Here is a 23,314-nt window from a genome sequence, read left to right as displayed (position 1 = left end):
CAAACACACGACTATTATAACACATGCATTACCTGCACACATCCACACTCTTTCATTTCCCTTTCATGTGAATACACTTGTACATGTTTTGTCTCTCCGTCTTTGTGGTCACATGTGCACATGTACAGGTAACCTACACTCATTCTACCCCCAACTGTCTCTCTGTCTGGTACCTGTAGTGGGACTCTTCCTCTGAAGGAAGCCCAGCAGGGAGCTTAGACAGTTGACTGAGGCTCTCAGCAGCAACTCGTGCTTCTGAGGAGAAAGAGACATGGTAGATGGTGAAACACAAGAGAGAAGTTCTCTAAAATGTCATATTATTGCAAATGATTTGAGCCGCAGGAAGGGGACGTCTGACTATGTGCTTTCCCTTTGGCAGAAATGGACACAAACACCGCAGCAGATGCACAGGAAACAGACATGGACTACACAGACACCCACAGACACATGCTCACCAATGGACGGAGATATATTCAGGAACAAAAGGGAGAACAAGGGAACACTGGAGAGAGCGACTGAGTGAGGTTTTAATAATGCATGTCTCTCCCACAGAGGCGGTGCTAGCAGTGAGCACTATGTAGCGTCCAAAAATACTGAAGTAGGCCAGGCGGGTATATAGATGGCAATGGAGAGTTACACCCTAATCCTGAGGCGGAGGGGAGGTGATAGGAGAAGAAAGGAGTCAAGAGGATGAGTGGGAGGGGATGAAAGAGCGAGGGAGGTGAAGTGGGTATAGGGGTAAGAGAAAGGACAGATGAGAAGAGGGCAGATGAGGATACAGAGATGAAAGGAGAGGTTAAAATGGGAGCAAAGAACAGTGGTGAAAAGTGAGGAGAAGCAAGAAAGTGGAGGAGAGAATGTGTGAGGAAGCAAAGAGAGGAGCTGCAGTGTTTCCCAGCAAGCCTGAGAATAAAGAGGAAAAGAGAGCAAAGCGGGAGCGAGAAGGAGAGAGAAGGGGAGTAGGGAAGTGTTTCTCATATCAGCTGCTGAACAGCAGACTACAGAGCAGTGAACCATAGAGCTGAAGCTCAGTTCAGCACTACAGTCTTTCACACAGAGAAGAAATGCCACTGGTGTGGAACCAGAGGCTAGCATGCTGCAGCATAACCACCAGATAAAAAAGAAATACACAAGGATGCCCAATTAGTTCCCATAGTTAATTATCTTTAGAACATCAAACTCAAAAATATAAATCTCTCTTGTGCAAATGTGTTTCATTTTTTATTTACTTCTCGTGATCGAAGCATTACAAATTAACTTTAAAATGGGTATCTGTAATATTTCTAATCTATTATATCATTACAATAACTAAATGATGCAGTAATGGCCAGTGTACTAGAAGAGCTGTATTTTGCATGCAAATGAGCATCAAAATGAGCCCAGTGGTATTACACTTCATTAGCTGGAACTTTTTCCAGGTTATTTAATAAACCCATTCAAATACATCACAGGCTTCTAACTCCCTTGGCAACTTTGACACCTTTCCCCTAGTTCAAACACCGCTTTGATTACCTCTCACCGCTGGTCAGGGCGACAGCATGCTGGTAGTTTGGGACATCAGTTTATGTTTTTGTTCTTTACGTATTTGTCTCTGTCTTGAGGTTAAGTTTTAATGAGCTACCACTGCAAAACTGTGGCAAAAGAAATAATTTAGCTATAACCCATGTGCATCTGGACCACCAAGAATTACTTATTAATCTATAAATGTTATACTTTCAAGTTGCTTACCCTCAGAAGAATAAAACACATCAATGTGTGTGGGAACCCTTCATCTTGAATACAACCGCAGATATCTAAAGACAAATTCAATGCGCCAACACAAGGGCAAGGTGATTGTCAGTGACACTGAAGGAAAAACTGTATGTGGCTCTTTTACAACGTCGGCAAGCAAGTTTGATATTTGCCTGTACTGCTCTCCCTCTCACTGCTTCGCCTTCTGTTTGTTCATTCGTCATCAGCGTGCATTGTATCACAATTTTCTCTTTTTGTGCAACTGCATACAGATGTCAGGGTGTTAAAAATAATCTGAACTCCAGTCTGTTTAATGTACAGTCTTGAAGTGAACTGTATTCAAGATGTATCCTATTGCCATTTTATGGTCAAAATGCCACTACTATTGCTCATACTGGAGCTACTCATAAGTCCTGCAAGCCTTGTGATTCATTGATTCACAATGTCTTAGCTTCAGTCATACAGAAAAATTGCACTCTTTATTGTGTGGCTGTTCAGATCGTCCATTAACTGATGTCAGTAAAGGTAGTAGCCAATATACTCCACTACAATTTAGTGCTTCACATTTATGTACAGTGGTGCCTCTGTGTATTGTGATGCTGGAGCAGTGCTTTGATCATAAAGAATTACCACGTTTAAAAACTGTAAAGGCCTGTGAAAGTATCAACATATGCAGTAGTTCAGTGCACAGCAGACGTTTATAGATACCATTCTTTATAATCTCTTTGATGGAAGGTCTATTTACTGCCTTATCTTCGGCACTGGATTCCTCATATTTTGAACCATGTTGGCTCTGTGCTGGCCGCCACCCAGGAGAAGTAGTGCTTCACCTATTTATTGTTAAATGAATGGCGGTGACAAGTCGGCCTCTTTTGTCACAGGCAACCAAAGTCAGTACACCAGCTACATGTAATAACATTTTTGAGACGACTGAGATTGCTCTGGATACGTGTGTTATTCCATTAAGCCAACTGCTGACTCAATAAAAGTCTCATTTTCTACACAAACTTGTTTGTGAAAGGCAGGTTCAATGTTATGCCATTGAGATTACCTTCATGGTGTCTCTGCGGCAGATTAAAGAGTGGGGAGTAAAATATGGGAGGAGAGGCATCGTCATCATATCAGCATTTACACCCACTGCTGTGTGTATCTCTGTTTGAGGATGGATGTGGACAATGATAACTGATGGAATCTTTTGGTTTTTAATTATCTGAATCAACATTTCTGTAAATATTTGTTAGGATCCCAAATAAGCAAATATGTGCTTATAGAATTAAGAACAAAAAGACTGCATTGGAATTATCAGTGTGCAGCTCTCTTCTCCTTTTTCTAAGGACCAACACCTCACTAGCAGGAGGTCATTTTCCTTTATGTTTTCATTATGTACCTGTGTTCATCATGCCACAATTAAAAAAAGACTGCTTTACTATGAAATGTTTTCATTAATACAGTGAGACAAACATTTTATGGAATTTAGGCAAATGCTGTGAGATGCAAACAAAAATGACTTCCTTTCACACTTGAACAGCTGACTCTCCAACCATCACTTGTTGAAAACAATACATTTAGTAGCACTCCACCTTTTCTATACAACAAGGAATTTATGAAATGTTGCCATGGCAGCCCCTGGAGTAGACTCATTATTGTGCCCATAAAGCACAATACTACCCCCGTGCTTATTATTATTAAACTTATTATTATTCTTCCGACGTTTTTCGCGCGCTCTTCTCCCAGAGCTTTGTCGCACATACACAAAAAAGGTATCAAAACGGCGGCTCGTGAGGACATTAGTGCTATGACTTTTCAAGAATTTCGCCAAACGGTTTGCCGGTAAATCGCCAAAACCGGTCCAAAAATGAATGGGTATGCAGAACCTCCAACTGAAAAAACTGCCAGAGTGTGTGACATCATCGCTAGAGTGGGAGAGAAAATTTGTCTAAAAATAAATTTGTAAACTGCTGTCATGGCCACAAATTTCACTCTACAGAAATAATTTATAGATAGAAACGTAGGTAAACCGTTGGGGTCGCAGTGATACCACTGCTGAAGCTGTCAGACAAATAGTTTTGGCGGGAAACGCACTGATGCGCCAGCAACTCCCTCTCACGGCCCCATCTACTCCCATATTAAAATGGAGAGGAGGAATCTTGAAAACGCCGTGAACCTCTTCTCTCTCAATCTCCCCAGGTCACATTTTTTAACTTTAGCCACTGAAACTCGGCAGCCTATAGTCAACAAGATGACGACGCCACGGTGTTTCGGTTTCATTTCGGTCGTTCCTGGCCATGCGTTCGAGGGATTCGTTTTAATTGTTTTCTGTCTCTCTGAGGAGTTAGAGACGAGAGAGCGGCCAGCTGCTGTGGGCTCCCCTGATTGCCATGACAACCAAAGCCCGCCACACACACACACACACACACACACACACACACACACACACAGCTAGCACAGAGAATGACAAGGCATTAATAAGCTAGCTGGCTAGCCCTAGCAAAGATAATAGCAGGTGGCTAACAAGCAAACAATTTAAAGCTGAATGATTTTAATATTAACACAAAATAAGAACAATACACCTTAAATATTTTACCCTACTATGAGCTGTTCCTTAATTTACATTAGCACTCCTTCAGGAGCATAATACAATAAACACATTAACCACAGCTAGCACTTAGCTAGCGATTAGCGGTTAGCTAGCGATTAGCGCACAGCTAGCGATTAGCGCTAGCTAGCGATTACATGTAGCTAGCGATAGCGGATAGCTAGCGATTAGCATGTAGCTAACACTACCATTGGTTTATGTGTTTATATGTGCTAGCTTTAGCCAGCTAGCTAAAGAAATGACATGATATTAATATGCTAGCGCTAGCTAAGGAGGATGACAGGTTATCAATATGCTATAGGAGGATTACATGGCATTAATAATCTAGCGCTAGCTGGCTAGCTAAAGATAATTAGCAGGTGGCTAACAAACAAACAATTTAAAGCTGAATGATTTTAATATTAACACAAAATAAGTTCAATACACCTTAAATATTTTACCCTACTGTGAGCTGTTACTCATTTACATTAGCACTCCTTCAGGAGAATAATACAATTAAACACATTAACCACAGCTAGCACTTAGCTAGCAACTAGCGTAGCACTTAGCTAGCGATTAGCCACAGCTAGCGATTAGCGGTTAGCACGTAGACATGGTATTAACATATGGGCCAGAGCAAGGCACAATCAAAATTGCTTTAGGAATTTTCTAGTTTTAATGTAAAATCCAAATCCACAGAGCTATTTGTGCCAATATTGACTATTGGACGGTATTACTGTTTGCTTAAAGGGTACGCATTATACTCATTTTCTGACTCATATTTTCATTTCAGGGATCTACTAGAAAAAATGTACATGCTTTGGTTTCCTTAAAACACATTCTTTTTCTCATACTGTCCATTGCTGCAGCGCCTCAGTCTGAAACCGTCAGCTCCCATAAGTCTGAGCAGGCACCCCCCACCAACTCCACACGCACGCACGCACGCACGCACGCACGCACGCACGCACACACACACGCACACACACACACACACACACACACACACACACACACACACACACACACACACACAAAACACAGCAGAGTTTCAGGTGCTACCCTGGGTTCTGCCTGCATGTCCCGGAGTGCACACGGCTAAAGTCCACTCAGGTTTAGGAACTAATATAAATGAGAGCGAATAACCAGTTTCCTTTTCACACCTACATACTACTGTGCGCACACACACACTCTCACACACACACACACACACACACAAAGATACATATATTAAACCCCCCCCCCAAGTACTACAACCTGCAAAAGAAGTCCACTGAGAGCAGTTGAGAGGCACTGGGCCCCTCTGCAGCCGAGCGGGTACAAAGCGCCGTCTTCAACCCCCAGGGGTCTGGGCCCGACCAAGCCAGGACCAGTGCTCACACACACCACTGCTGATGCCAGGTCAACATCAAGTAGAGCCTGCAGCAACCTCAAGTAGCTGACTGGACAGAGAAAATGAGACAGAAACCAAAGGGAATTAGGAGGAGATGGAATGCCTGAACACACAGGAGGGAAAGGAGCGAGCAAGCGAAAGGTGGAGAGCGAGGCCACAGGAGAAACAGGTGCATGGTAGAACTGAAAAGAAAAACAGAAAAGAGTGAGTGATTGAACAGAGTGGGAAGTGAAAGTCTGGAATAAAAAAAGACGGTAAAAGCAGGTAGCAGAGGGAACAGAGGCACAGAGGGGAGGCAGAAGTTAACACATGAAAAGAATTGAGGGCAGTTTCTGAATTGATATGTGACAGAAAGGGAGGCCAAGAAATTAAAGATGTCAGTGCCAAGTGTAGAGTGTGTGTGAGGCAGTGAGAGACAGGGTTGATGGAAGGTCAGCAAGACTGAGGGACCAAAGTAGTGATAGAGATAAAGAGAGAGACACGGCCAAAACGATTGCTAAAACACAGTGGGATCCAAGCGGAGAGCAGCCAGACATTTGATTTGCACTTATCCCATGTACACTGAGATTAGAGCTCTCTGAGGGAGGGAGGACTCAATTAGTGGCAGCAGAAGAGAGGGACGAGAGACCTGGCACAGAGACAGAGAGGGAGATGGTTTGATGGAAAAAGAAGGGCAAAATGGGAAGCATAGGGGAGATAAAAAAGAGACAGAGAAGAGGCTGAGTGAGTGAAGGAGCAGAGAAAGACAGAAAAAGAAGGAGAGATAGGCGGCCAGAGGGATGGAGCCGATCCATCACAGCAACCCTGACAGGCCACTTATCCAACTGACAGACAGAGACACAGCAGCAGCAGGGATGATCTGTCTCCGAGTGGTGCAGTGGGATGTGGGGCACTTAATATAATGAAAGTGTGTGAAATTCATGCCCAGGGTTTGGTTACCTCCGCTGAGGATAAAACATTGACAGTCACTTTACCTGTGCAGGAGTATATGTAAGCCAAACGGAGGTGAACCTCATTAGTCTGTCCTGAGGTTTACACAATATATGGACAGTTGCTGTAATAATCAGGGGCGCCTGAGTGTCTGCTGTACTGAGGTATCTTGGTTTTACACACTCTCTAGTGTGTCTGTAATTGCACCGGAGAGTGTAAAATGCACTAACCCTAACCCTAGCAGGATGCAGCTGAGAAGAGATTGAGAGAAGCTACAAAGCAGGGAGGACAGAAACAAATGGGAAAGAGAAAGCATGAGCTCTGCACAAATGCACACATGTAAGATGATTTGCTGATGCTTCAGCTCTATGGTTCATTGCTGATGAACTGTTTTTCAGTGTGTTACCTAGCAAGAGACTGTCTGTGTTTCTTTTCTGAACAAGGAGTCGCTGCACCACTGTGTCCAGACTCCAACTGATGCTCTTGTGGACCTTAAATAATGGAGACAGAGAGATAGAACAAGGAAGAGAGGGGAGAATCAGAAATATAACAAGATTAGTACCAAATATCTCATTGCATGTAAGAATGTACTATCCCTGCAGTGCGAGCAGAGAGCAGAGAAGAAAGTGCATTGTTTTATACCACAGCCTCGAAACAAATACCAATTGGTGTTTGGTATTCTGCGGCCACATCTGAAACTATGCTCTGTTCTACTGTATGTTCTTTGTCTTGCCCTTGACACTGCCTTGCTGTGTTAAGTTCCTGAAGTTGTGATAAGAGCAAAGCTGTGCTGTACTGTGTACCTGAGCGGAGTGAATGCGCTGCAAGGTAATGAGGGAGGACAGGAGTAGATGGCTGCAGCACAGCAGTGCTGAAGGAGGACAGGCTGGAGCAGAGGAGAAGGAGGAGGAGGAGGAGGAGGAGGAGGAGGAAAGGACTGTCTGCAGCTGGTCCATCAGTCCACTGTTGGAGAGCAGCATGGAGACAGCTGGGGAGGAGAAAGCACTATGTCATCACACTTTGATGGCGTCTGTGTAGCAGTTGGTCTGGATGACTGCAGGGTGACGTGCTGCAGGCACCAACCCACAACTATACAAACACACACACACACACACACACACACACACACACACACACACACACACACACACACACACACACACTTTTGGAACATTACAAACTGATAAACTTAGTAAACTTAATACTTTCAGGCACAATCACACATACACACACACACAGGCTTGACCAAGTGCATGGTGGACCTATCTTTTGATATGACTTAATATACAATGTGGAAATAACACTGTTGCAGCAGCAAAAATTAATACATACAAGAGCAAATGCTTCCCATAACACTGGGGTTATATGCAGTACATAGGCAGCCAACCAGGTCAACTGTAAGTACTAGAAAAAACTAAAACTACATATTATTTAAAGATATAATAACCTAGTTTTTCTTTTGAGTTAGAGGGTTGCTATTCCTGTCCTCCTCACCACCAGTTGAAACACCATCTAGCCTGAGGCTGAAGTCACTTGCATCAGTAAAATCACTACTGGTGATGAAGAAGCAGATTGGGAAAGTAGGTAGGCTGCAGCAGAAGTATGAAAAATTGGAAAATGCTATGAGCATAATTAGCTTTGCTTCCCAATTGTATTCCTGCTCTCTGGCCACCAGCCTCACCTCATTAACTATAAACCAGCTCATTGCTGACCTCTGCTGAGGTATTTTGTTTCTTGTTCAGGTTAATTATTTAGCTTGCAATAAAATCAATGCCAATCAATATGCCATGTCAAATGAATTATTTATTTCTTAAAAGGCAGTGTGTCATGATTTGATGCCTCCTGAATGTAAATTATTCTACCATTTATCATATTTTTAGTGGAGTCTATATTTTGGCTCATTGATTCTAATCTTACTGTGAATTTTGTCTTCTCTTGAACAGAGATGTCTAATAAAACCTTTAGAAGACCCACATCTTTCTTATTTTTCTATTACCTCCAAAAATAAAACTAAACTGATTGTGGCATTGTGTGTGCCTTTCTGTGTCTATGTCTGAACTTAGTCTACCAACCATGTGACTGTGGCTGTGTGCATGTGTGCATGGTTTGGTCTATGCGTAACATATATATTTAAACAAGGTGACAACACAACCCCGAGCGCTTGTCGTGCTTCTGTGCAAATATGTGAGCAGCTCTCAGACTTTACAGCATGTAGTGCTAAGTGTCTTATACTATGTACAGGACCAAGACACAGCCTTTGTACCATTACTTAAAGATGTACAGTGGGTGTCAGCTTGTATGCTTATTATTTCTTGTGTCTCCATGCAACATGCTTGTCCAGGTCAGCCTCTCACCTCTGTCAAAATGTGGTAGAGGGAAGTGGAAACAGAGGGACAGTGAGATAGAAACATAATGAGACAGAGGGTGAAGAAAAAGGCAACATGTGGAGATAGAGAGACAGGAAGAAAGGGTGTCTAACCTCTGTCAGTGCAGTGTGCAGGGGACAGACTTAGGCAGCAGTGCAGGTAGCTGAGGGCAGGTAGCAGGCTCTCTGTGTTGGTAGGCTTCAACCTTCCTGCTATATTACTCACTGACACACACACACACACACACACACACACACACACACACACACACACACACACACACACACACACACACACACACACACACACACACACACACACACACACACTTAAGTCTGATGGCTCCCTTATCTAATATTTTATCTGCAGAGCTCTCAAACGCATTGGATAAAAATTTCATTCAAGAGAGACACTGAGACACGATGTGACAGATAAAATGTAACATGATGGGATTCGCCATTTACTGCCTGTCACGTCATCTCTACCACCGGTCAGTAGAGAATGAATTAATCTGCTCTGCCAATGAAAATGTCAAAGATGAGGGACTGTAAAATGTAACTACAAACACAATATGAGGTTTTACTAATGCAGCACAAACAAGTGGTACAGAGGGATGAGAGTCACAGAGGGATGAGGAGTGTTGACATCGAGGCAAAAAGGGAAGAAAATTTGTCTCTAATGATAATATGCTTACAGTTACAATTTGCCAAACATGAGTAGTAAATTTCAGCATTTTCATCTGCAGATCAGCAGCAAGCACTCCTCTGAGTATGTTTGCTGATGATGATATTAAATCAGGCCTCCACTTGGGAAGGAATACAGGTGAATGTGGAGAGAGTTGAGATAGACTCAGCAGGGGCATGTATTCAATTGACAGAAATGAGATGTAAGTGTTATTACTAGATGATTCTGTGTCTGTAATTTAGCATGTGTAAGTGAGAAGTGTCTGTGTGTGAGATAATGTGTGTGTGTTTGTCAGGTTGCCAAGCAAGCATTTTTTTTAATCTACCTCTAATGCAGGGTGTTTGTTTGACTATGTAAAGTAATACAAACAACGTATGGGAATTGTGTGCTCGCATGCTAATAGACGTGTCCCGTGGGGAGAGGAGTCACACACAGTGTGACCTGTCAGCACCTTATGACCTTACCATGGTAGAGCAGCTTAAAGTGCACTCCGTCCATCTTACTGTAGGAGGAAGATGTAGGCGGGTCGCTGGCCTGCGTCTCACAGAGCAGCTTCAGCAGCAGAGGGAGTGAGTTCACCGCTTAACAGAGAGAGACAGAAACAAAGTACGACTGTCAACATACGTGAAAAGGAGGCCAGAGAGGCAGACAGACAGATATATATATATATATATATATATATATATATATATATATAATATATATAAGACAGAAGTTAAACTTAATAAAATAGTGAAGAGAGTAAAAAGATACAACTGTGTGTGTGTGTGTGTGAGAGAGAGAGAGAGATAGAGAAGAGGAAGTGGTGCTGGTGAGAGACAGTCTCATTACTTAGTGATAAGAGTTTCTAAAACAAGTACGAAGATCATGCAGTGACTCTGGGAATCTGGTTTACCAACAACGGTTGGCTGGAGCACAGTCATCATGAGGAAGCAAGAAGACGAAGAAGCAGAAGCAGAAGAAGTATGCACATCTCAGAAATATAAAAGATTACCATGCACACTTTAAATAACAATATTCTGGGTCTGAATCCAGAAGGGATTAAGGGTCAAAGAAACAGAGAGAAAGGAGAGAGGGAGCGTGAAGAGGGAGGCGAGGTATAAGGAGAGCAGGAGTACTCCAACTGTAAAGAGACTGGAGGAAGATCAGGCGTCTACATCTTCTTTCACCCCTGTAGTGGATAACACTGAAATGTCTCCCCTCAGACGATGCCGCCGCATTAGAGGCTAATATAAAGTATATATTAATGCAAATTGCAGTGGGCTGAACTGCAACACGTGCAAAGATAACAGCCAGTAATCCCCACAGGGCCTGGGATGAGCACAAAGCAGGCAGAGGCTAACCACAGCAACAGTCTCTAAATCCCCAGCTGGCACACTGGTGCTGTGCCCTTCAGCTGTGCTCATTAACCTGGTCAAGTATACAGACATAATAACACCATCTGGTAGACACCTCCACCAAAAGCACATCACAGCACCAGATATGCATGCACGTGATGCGCAGTATATCTTAACAGAGTTGAAGCCTTAAAGCTGGAAGCGTGTGCCCTACCACCTTATATGATTTCCCAAGAATCAAACCAACACTGAACACCAGAAACATTTTCAATGAAAAACGCAGAGTAAAAAAATACTTCCTCTCAGCACTGAGAGCATCTTCACTTACAGAGTTGTCAGTGTTTTTAAACGTTTTATAATTCTAAATTTTACAAGTTTGGTCATCTGTTCATTCCCATCTCCTCTGAAGAGATTTTAATTAGCTGTAATTAACATGAAGATTCATTAACTCTAAACTTGTATGATGATGACATGATCATAAATAATAATAAATTGTAATGTTTTACAAGATGGGTTTTCGTTGACGATTTGATAGATTCTATAGCAGACAGTAAACTGGAAGCAGAGCTGTTATATATATATACATACATACATGTATAATGTCTCTTATATACTGTACATTGCACAATATGTTGTAATTGAAGAAAAAGTTTGATTTAATATTTAATCTACCTTCCTCAAAAAAGCTGCACTTTCCCTGGTCTTAGTTTATTTCATCTGAATAATGGAATTTAGGACTAATACTATTAGAACAAAGCTGACACAAACACAACAGTTTCCCTCTCTCAAATGTATATATAAGGATACAAAACCCATGTATGATAGCAACCTTATGCACACTGATACTACTGCATGTTGAATCAAGATCAATACCATATGCTTAATTCGGGAGAGTCATCTAGATAAACAAGTATCTCACTTCCCACCGTCTGTACCGACAAGGGATGTTGGGAGGATTTGTTTTAACAGAGGATTAATGGTTCCTCCCTGCCAACATTAATCAGAAGCGACAGTGTTCTGGGAACTGTTTTGCCATTTCAATCCAATTTAAAAACAACCAAGTTTTAGGAGACACTTTGTGATTACACTTCGGTTAAAACGAAGTTTTACTGGCAGGACAGTTAAGACAAATAGCACCACCACAAGCCACATTTACTGCGTGTAAACTAACCATAAAGCTAAGTTCAATCTATCTTCATGTGTTTACCCCTATGAAAGGTGTCCCAGAGTAAGAACATGAACATATTTTTTGGAGAATTTAGTATAATCAGATATTTGACAGAGACAGAATTCTACTGTCTCTTAATGTGCCCGTAATCAGCCTGCTTTTAATTGTGCCGTTATAACGAGGTGCAGTTTGAACAGTTGTTAGAGCCATCAGAAAGAAAATGTTGCCTAGCCGAATGGCCCGACGCAGGTATTCTTTCAAATGATCCAACATGTGAGAATAGTTACACTAAGTGCTTTCCATTATGTTGCAAAAGAACACCATGCCAAATGGACCTATTAATCCATGCACAATGCTTTATTGATGTTTTACTGCTCTTTATATCAATTGTTATTTTCACATCATTATTTAAATGCCCTACATAATTTGTTGGCCTACTCAGATCAAGTTTGTGGAGTTGAGGATGAACACATTTTTAAAACTTTGAGGATTTTTAAGAATTCAAACCCATCATCTGAATGAATATATATAAATGAGAGATTGACAGCCTGACACAAGTTTCATACATCAACACACGATTTACCAATTTCTAGAAGTTAGCTTTAAGCAATGTATATGTATACTTTTGGTATGCCAGTGAAGCAAGTTTCAGTGGCCTTTTTCGATGCTGTTCACTCACATTTTATTTATTGCCAGAACTTTCTCACAGCTGGAGAGTGTAGCCATGCAAGTCGTACTGTCAGTGTCCTCACCTCAGCCTCTTCTTTTCACCTGCCACAATGTGCTTGGGACACAACTCCAAACTCTAAAAACTACAAAGTAGCAAGACTTGGCATTTTTCACTAAAGCCCCTACAATGCCTAAGCGGTTGTGTTTCTGTCGCTTAGTTTAACTGATTTCAAGGGGAATCTGACTGAATCTGGTAGCAGGTAATACAGTTAACTGTATAGAAGCAGCTAATTTTCTCGCTGATGGTCTTGTTTGTTTATGAAGGTCATACAGACCAGTACTAAATGATGAAAAAGAGGTCTCTTAAGGAAAAAGGTTGGGAACCACAGCTATAAATTAGTATTGAGACCATAACCAGTTAAAAATATTCCTGCAGTATGCTTAAGCTTAGAGGCAAACGGGCATTGTGGTAAGACAATGTGAAACACAAGTTTGCATTATTTAGTTAAATGAAAATTGGTATCTTAGATATCAAAATGTTTGAACAATGAACACTATGTATTTCTAGTCTCCACAGTAATCATGCGAGTTGAAGTGTAAACTGTTTTCTTCATAAAGTCTTGATCACATCAAAATGTTTGTTGTACAGCGTGTGAGGAACACAATGTAGTGGGAATTCTGGGGAGAGCCAGTTAACCAAAAATAGCTTTTCTTAATCAAAAATAACTTTCAAGTCAATATGAAGAGATGGCCATCTGAGACCAAATAGCCCAAGGTGTTTTTCTGCAGCTGTCTGTTTATAAAGCTGAGATTTAATTAACTCTTTCAGTGTTTGCTGTGTGTAGAGAAAAAAAAAGACTGTCATGGTGCATTTATTCTTATTACATCTCACGGTGCAGGAGCAGGTAAACCTTTGATTATATGTTTGTGATTATATGTTTATGTTTATGTGAGTGTGTATGAGCTTGTATCGTGCAGGCAAGAGACAATTTAATTAAAAGCTTGCTATATTTGCTATACTAAGTTTTAATGTGTAAGACTGAGGCAGAAACACAGCCAGGATTAAAACAAAACACTGTCTGCCGCATCATAAAACATAAACTGAGGGGAATAAACAGCAACATTTACCTCAATCTATCCCCTGCAATTAACTGTATCTGTGCTTTAATGAGCTATAAGTGGGCGGCAAATCAAATCAGTTGGCATTAATGTTGATACGTGATTGTGAATGATGACTGCTGTAGAAAAACAGTTTTTGAATGAGAAACTGAATGTATAAATGCAGCGGCGTGTTCTGTAGGGGTGTGTGAGCAGACTCTGGCTCAGGAGGTACAGCGGGTTGTCTACTAATAAAAAGGTTGGCAGTTTGATCCCCAGTTCCTCTTGAATGAATGTGACATGTAGCGTAAAGCACTTTGAGTGGTCAAAAGACTAGAAAGGTGTTAAATGTACAGTCCATTTACCATTCTGTAGCCCTACGAGACATAAAGGTATTAATGTATAGTGAACCTCTGTGTATGACTAATTTTAGGTAGAATAAGGACAGGTGACTCCTTAAAGGGTGTAACGTGTGGGCACAGCAGGGGCCAGTAAGCTTTCAGAGACACAGTGTAGGTTTCGATGTCGGAAGAGAAAAACCAATGGCCAATGGTTTTATGGCCCATGAGGAGGTTACCTCATGAAGTGATCTGACTGTGGTCAATGTGATTTAGAAGAATAAATAGGTCTGCGTGTGTGTGTCTGTGAGTCTGCGTGATTGTGCATTTATGTGTGCATGAATTGGTAATGTGGTATTTGATCGTACACAAGTGTGATCAGCTCCATAATATGTTCAAAACTGCCTGATTGAGGCCCATTCATTTTAAATGAAAGAATCCATTACTGTGCTGCAGGCAAATGAAACTGTCATAAAGCATTTATGTTGTCTGATTCATCTCTGCATCTCCTATTAATTGCTAGTAGAAGTGTAAATTAAAGGTCCAGTATGTAACATTTAGGTGTATTTATTGGAAGAAATGGAATATAATATTGATCATTATGTTTTCATTAGTGTATAATCACCTGAAAATAACAATCGGTGTGTTTTTGTTACCTTAGAATGAGATAGGGAGCGGGTTGTCTTCTAGGGAGCCCACCAGTTTGCACAGCCATGTTTCTGCAGTAGCCCAGAACGGACAAACCAACCAGATTCTAGATAGGGCCTTCTCTACCTAACCGCATGACACTAAATCCAACACACTGGTCCCATAAAACTGCTGTTTCAATTTTCATCACAATCTCCATGAAGGAGGAAAAAAACAGGACCTCACTGATTTTGAAATGACAGTTTATCATTTTCTTTCATTACTGTACATCCCACATCCATAAACTTGAGCCACGGGGTAGTTACACTGATCCATGCAAAGATCTTTACCTCAAAATGTTTTTTCTTTGGGGATGCAACAGCTATTTCTACAATACTTTGATACATTTATACACTCTGCTTTTGCGAGTTAATGTTTCTTACCCTGTGCAATGTGTCCCTGTCCAAACCCGGGGCCCAAGTTCTCCATACTGAGCCTCTGTAAAGCCTGGAGCAGAGCTGGCCTAAGATTGGCACACAAATCTGCCTCATAGTCTTTCTGACCACGCAAGAGAACTTCCAGCACCCTGAGTGCCCGCCCTGCCAGGGGGGCCTCCCTGGTGCAGACCATGTCCTGAGGTCATACAGACAGACAGTCAAACAGAGAGATAGACACAAGCTTTAAAACAGAATTATTTAGAATATATTTTTCTACCAGCACTGTCCTTAATGCACCCAAGGCGTCCAGCTACTCCAGCAGGTTAAACACAAACACATGTTTTACACAAACTATGGGACCAAGTCTTATTACTGTTTCAGGATTGACAGATAGTTCTATTTGGGTGTGAAACAACGCAGCACATCAGCCAGCATTTAAAAGTATTTTCACTTTAATGTGGCCAACTTCCAAGTTTCTGTTTGGTCTGTGGTTCTCACCAGGAGGGTCAGTATGACAGCTGGGTACTTCTCTATCAGAGTCAGTAGCTCCATAGTTTCTGTGTCCGGCTCCTGATCCTGCCTCTCATGTGCACAGCTTTCTCCCTTCTCTTGTATGTCTGCCTGTACACGAGAATAAAATCCAACCACCTTTTCATAAATTCAGTGAGTTCAAAGGGAAGTAAAAACACACAGTAATTCATCCAATCTCTAACTCTGTTGAAGTGAAATGAATTAGAGGGTAACAAGTTACGTGTGTGCAATCAAATCGCTAAAATGATTTGTGAGTCTGAGATAGAAGTGAAACAACTGTCCCCTCACCATGGTCTGCTCTGCATCTGCGTGCTGTGCTTGTTTGGTCAACCAAAGTTCCAAGACCAGGGGCCCAAATTTCTCTGCTAGCTCCGGATAGCGACAGATGAAGTGGAGGAGTGCAGGGTGGTGAATGTAGAGGGAAGAGAAGCTTTGGCAGGAGGAGAGTGCCTTGCTGATGCAGTTAAAATGAGCCTTGAGTAGGTTGGTAAAGAAAAATTGAAAAAGCCAAAGAACTTTCTTTGAGATGAGCATACACACACACAAGTCAAAAGGTTTTGAAAATAATTTTCTTCACAAACCAAATATGAGACTTTTAAACCTTACTGAGGCAGAGCTCTCAGCCACAGCAGGAGGTCTCCCGTAATCTATTGCTTGTTTATATTCGTAGTCAACATAAAGTATGTAGCATGAAATACTTTCGGAGAAGCTGCAAGACAAAGTTTTGCCACGTAGTGTTAATTGAACTAAGTACGTTATTTTGGAAAAAATGTATTTGTATAGCTCTACAAAAGCTATAGAACTAGGATTAATATTCTTGCCTGCTGAATCATCAACAGCAGAATATGGATTTTGTATCAAAAGATGAATATGAGCTGTCAAGCTATGATTCTGAGTATTCCTTGGCCTCCACATTAAAGTCTACATATTGAACCACACAGTACTATAGCTCCAGTACATGCTGTTCTCTTTCCCTGTGCCAAGGAAAAACATCCCGTTAAACCTATTTCAACTAATATAATTTTTTTTCACATTGTTAGGTTGACTCACTGAACAGAAAAGGAAGGAGAATATTTTAAATTGAGGCAGACTACTTTTTTAAATATCACATTTTAGTAAGCAAGGCAAAGGCAAATCCAAAAAATGGCAATGTTCCACTGGAAAGCATAAAACTGAGCTTAAACCTTTCTTAAACTAACCTTGATGTGTATATCTACTGTACTACCTTTCTAAGTTAGAGTATGTTTTGATTTCTGTTCAGTGAGCTGATCAGAATTACCCCGTCGAGGTTGGGGCTCTTGTCTTGTGTCATTGCCAGCAGGTAGAGGGCAGAGCGGAGCACAGAGAGAGGCAGGGCACAGCCGCCCTGCTCCTGCACCGAGCGCAACAGCCACACCACACTGGAGAACACTGTCTGGTCTGGGAGGAGCCTGGATCACATGCACACAGACACAAAACATGCACAAAAATGATGACATTGCCTTAGAATATTTAAAGTACACATAGATGTGGCTAAACATTTACATTCTGGGTTATACAAACACACAGACGCACATACACTTGAATGTCAAACACGCCTCAGCAGATACGTTCAGGGTGAGGGTATTGAAGTGGACAAACACATCAGCTGTCTGCAAAGCAGACAAAGTGCTTCAGGGGCATGTTGATGTCATACACTTGCAATCTCTCTTTCTCACACAAAAATACACACATCTATACCAACACATATTCAGAGATCCTATCCGTGACTACACACACACTCAGCCCTCCCACACTATGTAAATGTCTGGCCACAGCTCCCATTAATCTTGATGAGACCACACAGTGGCAGGGAGAGGCTTTCATCCCCTTCCCTGGGGGGTAATGCATAGCCGAGGTTCCGCAAAAGGACAGATTAAACTTTCCAAAGAAGCCGACGTATCTCTGAGGTAAAATAAAATATGTACTTAAAAAACAGCCCCGATGGGCTGCAGCAGTGCCGCTGGAGCAGGGAGAGCGCTGCAGCGATGTGTCAAACCAGCTGGTAGAGCTGAGTTATATATTGATATACTGACACTAGATATTGTTTGGGATTTTGGTTATTTCATTATTGTGATATAGCTCAAATGTTCCCTTTTCTGCTCCCAAGGGCTGCATTACAGCAAATTGGTTAATTGTGAAGTATTCATGTATTTATTCAATTAAATTATTATTATTATATTAGTTACAAAACTTCAGCTGGGTAAAATGACAACAACTCTGTTTAATAAATGGACTGCACTTACATAGTGCCTTTCTAGTTTTCCAAACATTCAAAGCACTTTACACCACATGTCACATTCATCCATTCAGGCAGTTGGCACAGCATCAGGGGTAATTTGGGGTTCAGCATCTTGCCCAAAGACACTTTGACATGTCGAGGAATCTTCTCTCTGATCAGTGGATGACCTGCTCCACCTCCTGAGCCACAGCCATCTCCACATTAGCACTAGTTTCTCAAGGTTAATTAAAGTGTCAAATATCTCTGGAAGCACCTTAACATTTATAAAGTCTTTTCAGGTTGTAATATTCGATTCTGTCGACATCGCCAAGCCATACCTAATATGGAGTATAGAGATGTTTGACATTTTACTCTTTATATTTATGAACTACAGCGTCAGATAATACTGCTCAAAGACTATTTGGGCTGTGAAAATTGATGTTACTATGGGAGAACAAAGTCAGTACTTTTGGATCACACTATGCTCTCTCTTCTTACCATACCACTCTGCAGCAGCACCAGGCACAAGTGAGATTAAAATGCTTTTCACTGATGCTGAAAATATTGGTTAATTCCATTTACACAAAAATACCAGCTCAGAACATAAGATTTTCCAACTTTTTAACTCTTTGAAATGTTGCAACATTACTGTATGAATCCCTGTATGATTTGTGGATGCGCATGTCGGTCTTTACATTTTTCTTGTGTTTATTCATGTTATCTGTTGATTGGTGGTACTCTATGTCATCCAGTGGCCAGTCCAGACTGTGTGTGTGTGTGTGTGTATGTATATGTGTGTGCGTGCACACTGTATTACCTGTCTCCTTGCTGCAGGACAATATGTAGTATTATCAGAAGACAGTACTGTGTGGCCCTTGGTCCTTTATTTTCACACAGTTGGAGTCCCGGGGCCTCACACAGTAGAGAGGGCCAGTCTGACATACGACAACACAGAGAGGGAAGGTTGTATAGCAGAAGATTTTCAACCTCCTCAACATCTGGGGGATGAGCCAAGAAATAAAACAGAAAGGAAAATGGTTTAATAATCAATTCAAGAAACAGGGACAAGATGAGAGAGGCTGAGAGAGAGAGAGAAGAAAGAGGAAAGGATATGGATTAAGGAGAGATTTGATGGAATAAAGTAAAGCAAAGCAGAAGAGGCCCTGAGGTCTCGTTTACAAAGGAGCATTACTCACCAATTTTGTCTCTAAAGCCAAGCCAAAGCTGAGGGTTATGAAAACAAAATCACCCGGGGGTGAAAATGTGTGGGTTTACACTGTTTCACTCTTTTCCAATTATCTATCTTGTATCCAAACATAAAGCCAATATCCATCATTAACCAAGATATGGATGTCATGGACGCGTATATTCAATTTTTATCATTCTTTGAGAAACGATATTATGTAATACAGCAAAATTAACGGCTTTTTTTTTCATAAATGAGGGCCCTAAAGAATAGCATTTGGAATGAGGAGTGTATGAAAGACAGTGAGAAGTGAAACTGCATGGGAGAGCTGGATGAAGACAGGAGGGCCAGTGTGATATAGTGCACTTCCTCAAGGACTTGAGGCCAAAGGACTCAGACAGGGGGCAACGAAAAGGGATATATGTAAATAAACAATACTGCATAAAATGGTAAGAGAAAAAAGAACCACAGAAGAGACAAAAGGGGAGGTGAGATGTGAAGTACAGCAGGGAATTCAGATATTTTTCTGAAACAGCTAAAATAGTAGGACCATATCTGGGTTATCTTTAGGGAACTGCAGAGAAAGAGAAGAGGGGCGAGGGAAGAAAAGACTGGGAGAGGGAGAGGAAAATGAGATGCAGCTGAAAGAGAACAGCATAGAAAGAGAGGGGGAAACAGAAAAGAGGGCCACTGAAATGTGGCACTGAGTAGAGAAAATGGTGCTGTGCAATGCAGCCTCTTGCAGGTCTGGGGAAAAATCGAGGAGCGAGGAAGGAAACAACACCATATTCAGTGTATGAGGGAATCACAAGAAAGAAGGGGCAGAGCAGAGAGAAGAATGACAAAGAAGGCACAGGGAGATGGCAGACAGGGATGGGGGTCACTGATGCATGACTACACAGAGCATATAAAGCCAAAGCAGGGTCTGTAGGGAGAGAGACTACCAATCAGCCAGAGAGAGGAAAACAAAGTGAAGAAGGGAACGGGTGTTAGAAATACAGAAAGAGGAGGAGAGATACATTTAAACAGGAACTAAAGGGGCAGGTGGCCAGCTTGTAGAAGGCTGCAGACAGAGAGCACTGTGGTCCAGAGGGGCCGCTGTGGAGAAAGAGTAAGAGATGAATGGTATTGTTTGAAAAAATGAAAAAAAGGAAAAACAGGAGAGGGCCACGAGACAGCGATGCAGCCTTCACATCCAGGGAACTGGTCGAGAAGAGCAGCAGGAAGAAGAATAGAAGGGTGTATTACAATGTCTCAAAGGGAGGACTGGGAGAGAGAGGAAGACAACGAAGGGCAGACAGATGAAGAAGATGAGAATGGAACAGATGGGAGAAAGAAAGCAGACCTACAAAGCAGGTGGCAATGACATGTTGCCTCCTGCTCAGATTTCAATCAACAGAAAATAATAAATAGAGAAATGTTTCCTTAAATATTCACACAGCTGTTGTACAATTAGACAGCTATACACAAGTATAAATGATATACTTTGGTATCAGAGAGCAATTCAATCAAAACACAAAACAGAGAGCGTGTACAGAAGACGGTTAGGACAACCAGCAAAACTAAATACTGGTTAACAACGTTCAAAATAAAGTTAAACATGAACTTTTTGAACAAGAAAAATATTTAACATAAAATAGGATGGTAAAATTCAAGATGAGAGCAACTAGGAATGAAAGAAAGCTGAAAATGAAACTGAAACAGATAAGGGTGATAAAAGGGAGGACGATGTTGACAGACAGAAAAAAGGAACAAACAGCAGTCCACAGAAATCATTATTCACAGCCACAATCACACATAAACAAATTCCCATGCAGCATGTACACACACACAGACACACACACAGACACACACACAGACACACACACAGACACACACACGCACTTGCGTGTATAACTCTTACATTTCATTACCTCAAACAAATATTTTACTCAAAGGTGTTCTCAATGACACATCATGTCTCCTGGGACCAAATGCAGTTTCCAACAATTTATTTTTTATTTTTTGTGTTTTTACTTTTTTTTTTTGATAACATTTACTTCAGTCTCACCCATTTCAGAAGCAATGGCTCTTTAATTTGAAGTGTTATCTGTGTTGTCACAATGTGCATTGACATTTAAGAGACTTAGCATCAGCTCTTTCCCCCAAGAATCAGCAAGCAAACCCAATTCAGTGTCCAGTATTCAAGGCTATTTAACACATACATGTTTACAGTACACACATCTGCTATAGCTATTGTTTTGTGACTTTTCTACAATGGGATTAAGAGAGACATGTGTGCAACAAAGAGAAACTGTATGAACTGAAATGTAACATATTTACTTTTTAGTGTAATCATTTTGTTAGTTTACGCCAGTGAGTCTAGAACAAAATGGATTTTTGTTTCACAAGCTCTCTGTTTTGTTTGTTTTATCACAAAATGCCTAATTAATGTCAAATAAACTCGAGCTTGACTTAGTTTGTTGATACTTCCTTGATCTGTTCATTCAATGCAACCAGGTGGCACATTAAATTTAACTGGAAAGGCATTTACAGTTGTTCACAGGGATTAAGATGGGCACTTCTACATGGACACTAAAATTCTTTAATATATTTATATTTTATAGATCGGAAATAAATTGATTGGAACAACTGACCTACACACAACAAACAGCTGAAGTGTTGAACAGTATTAACGGTTCTGTTCAACGCTTAGCTCACCAGATAGCAGGTACTATGACAGCATTGCTTGGAAGTTGACAGGACTAACAGGGTTTTACTGGTGCTGCGTGTAGCTCTGTGTAATGTGCAAGTGTGTGTGGGCATTTATTTGCATACCGTGCTGGAAGGCCCCATAAGCAGGGTCTGACTGGGAAAGCAGACACATACTGAGTTTCTGTAGAAAACCACAGGCAGATGCATTCAGATTTGGGTTCCTGAAAGAATTGGTAAGGGGCAGAAAAACACACAAGAGGCAGAGCAAATAAACATCAATACAAATAAAAGCACAGGAAACCTGCAGAAATAAAGAAAGAACGAGGGCTTCTGAAACAGGCAGAGCATATGTCCTGCACAACGCACGGTCAAAACAGTGAGGAGCCAACTGTGACGCACAGGGCAGGATGTGCCTTAACTTAGTCCTTTCAAATATGACACACGCATGGCATGGTTCAGTTTCATTACAGCTCAGAGCAGGGGGGCCTAAAACCTACAGCGTTAACCACATTTATGACCACGCGAAAGCACACACAGACACACAAAAGCACGTATGCCTACAGACATAAACTGAAAAATCTAAACACACACACTCACACAAACACACACGGCAGACTTTGAAGCTGGAGATCTAATGCTCTGAGACAGACACACTGCTGAGAAGACTGGCTTATTGGAAAAAAAAGTAGACAGAGTGAGTCAGAAATGACAGATGCCTCAGCCATGTTATCTGTCTCATTGTTCATTGCGCTCCGACAGAGAATGATAATAAGAACTCAACTTTCTGAGCCACCGTGGTTTAACACACACACACACACACACACGCACACGCACACGCACACACACACACACACACACACACAGAGCTAAACATTGTAGACAGCAGTTCTTTGTTAATTGCTGTGTATATCGGTGTATGTTTGTGTGTGTCTGTGTGTGTGTGTGTGTGTGTGTGTGTGTCCTCAGGTTATCCTGTTACACTGTACAGTACCTGTTTCCTGCACAGAGGAGCCCTTTGTGTTCCAGAGCCAGCCGGTAGAAACCAGAGGACGCTGGAGGGGAGAGGAGAATAAAAGAAGGATGAGACAACAAGAAATGAGGAAGAGGAGAAGAGCAGTAATAAAAGCACAATTTATATAACACCTTTCAAAACAAAAGTTACACAGTACATCACAGACAGAAGAGAAACAAAAACATGACAATTAAAAAGTACAAAAAAGTTTAAAAGTACTTAAAAGAGAAGGAGAAGGCGTAAAAAGGAGGAGAAAGAGGAAGAATGAGATGAGAGAAAGGGAGAGATAGAAACTTATCTTT

At 41.4% G+C, this 23,314-nt stretch overlaps 1 protein-coding gene across 3 annotated transcripts in view; it reads right to left on the bottom strand.

Moving 5' to 3' along the window:
- LOC127356431 (coiled-coil domain-containing protein 134) overlaps nt 1-23,314 on the bottom strand; it is a 65,743-nt gene that overhangs the window by 17,266 nt on the left and 25,163 nt on the right. The window contains exons 17-29 of one of the 3 annotated variants that reach the window (XM_051388157.1): nt 22,992-23,052; nt 22,124-22,221; nt 18,938-19,055; nt 17,161-17,311; nt 16,170-16,355; nt 15,849-15,971; nt 15,357-15,546; nt 10,141-10,257; nt 9,106-9,216; nt 7,430-7,614; nt 7,033-7,117; nt 5,558-5,745; nt 174-255 (exon numbers count right to left, since the gene is read on the bottom strand). In XM_051388157.1, the coding sequence (XP_051244117.1) occupies nt 174-255; nt 5,558-5,745; nt 7,033-7,117; nt 7,430-7,614; nt 9,106-9,216; nt 10,141-10,257; nt 15,357-15,546; nt 15,849-15,971; nt 16,170-16,355; nt 17,161-17,311; nt 18,938-19,055; nt 22,124-22,221; nt 22,992-23,052 (1,695 nt within the window). Of the gene's footprint in view, nt 1-173; nt 256-5,557; nt 5,746-7,032; nt 7,118-7,429; nt 7,615-9,105; nt 9,217-10,140; nt 10,258-15,356; nt 15,547-15,848; nt 15,972-16,169; nt 16,356-17,160; nt 17,312-18,937; nt 19,119-22,123; nt 22,222-22,991; nt 23,053-23,314 lie in introns of those variants that run through there. The other 2 variants (XM_051388158.1, XM_051388159.1) reach the window with 2 other exon arrangements.

This window comes from Dicentrarchus labrax, unplaced genomic scaffold (assembly GCF_905237075.1).
Source record: "Dicentrarchus labrax unplaced genomic scaffold, dlabrax2021, whole genome shotgun sequence".
Taxonomy (NCBI): Eukaryota; Metazoa; Chordata; class Actinopteri; family Moronidae; genus Dicentrarchus; species Dicentrarchus labrax.
This window is presented reverse-complemented; position numbering and strand designations above follow the sequence as displayed.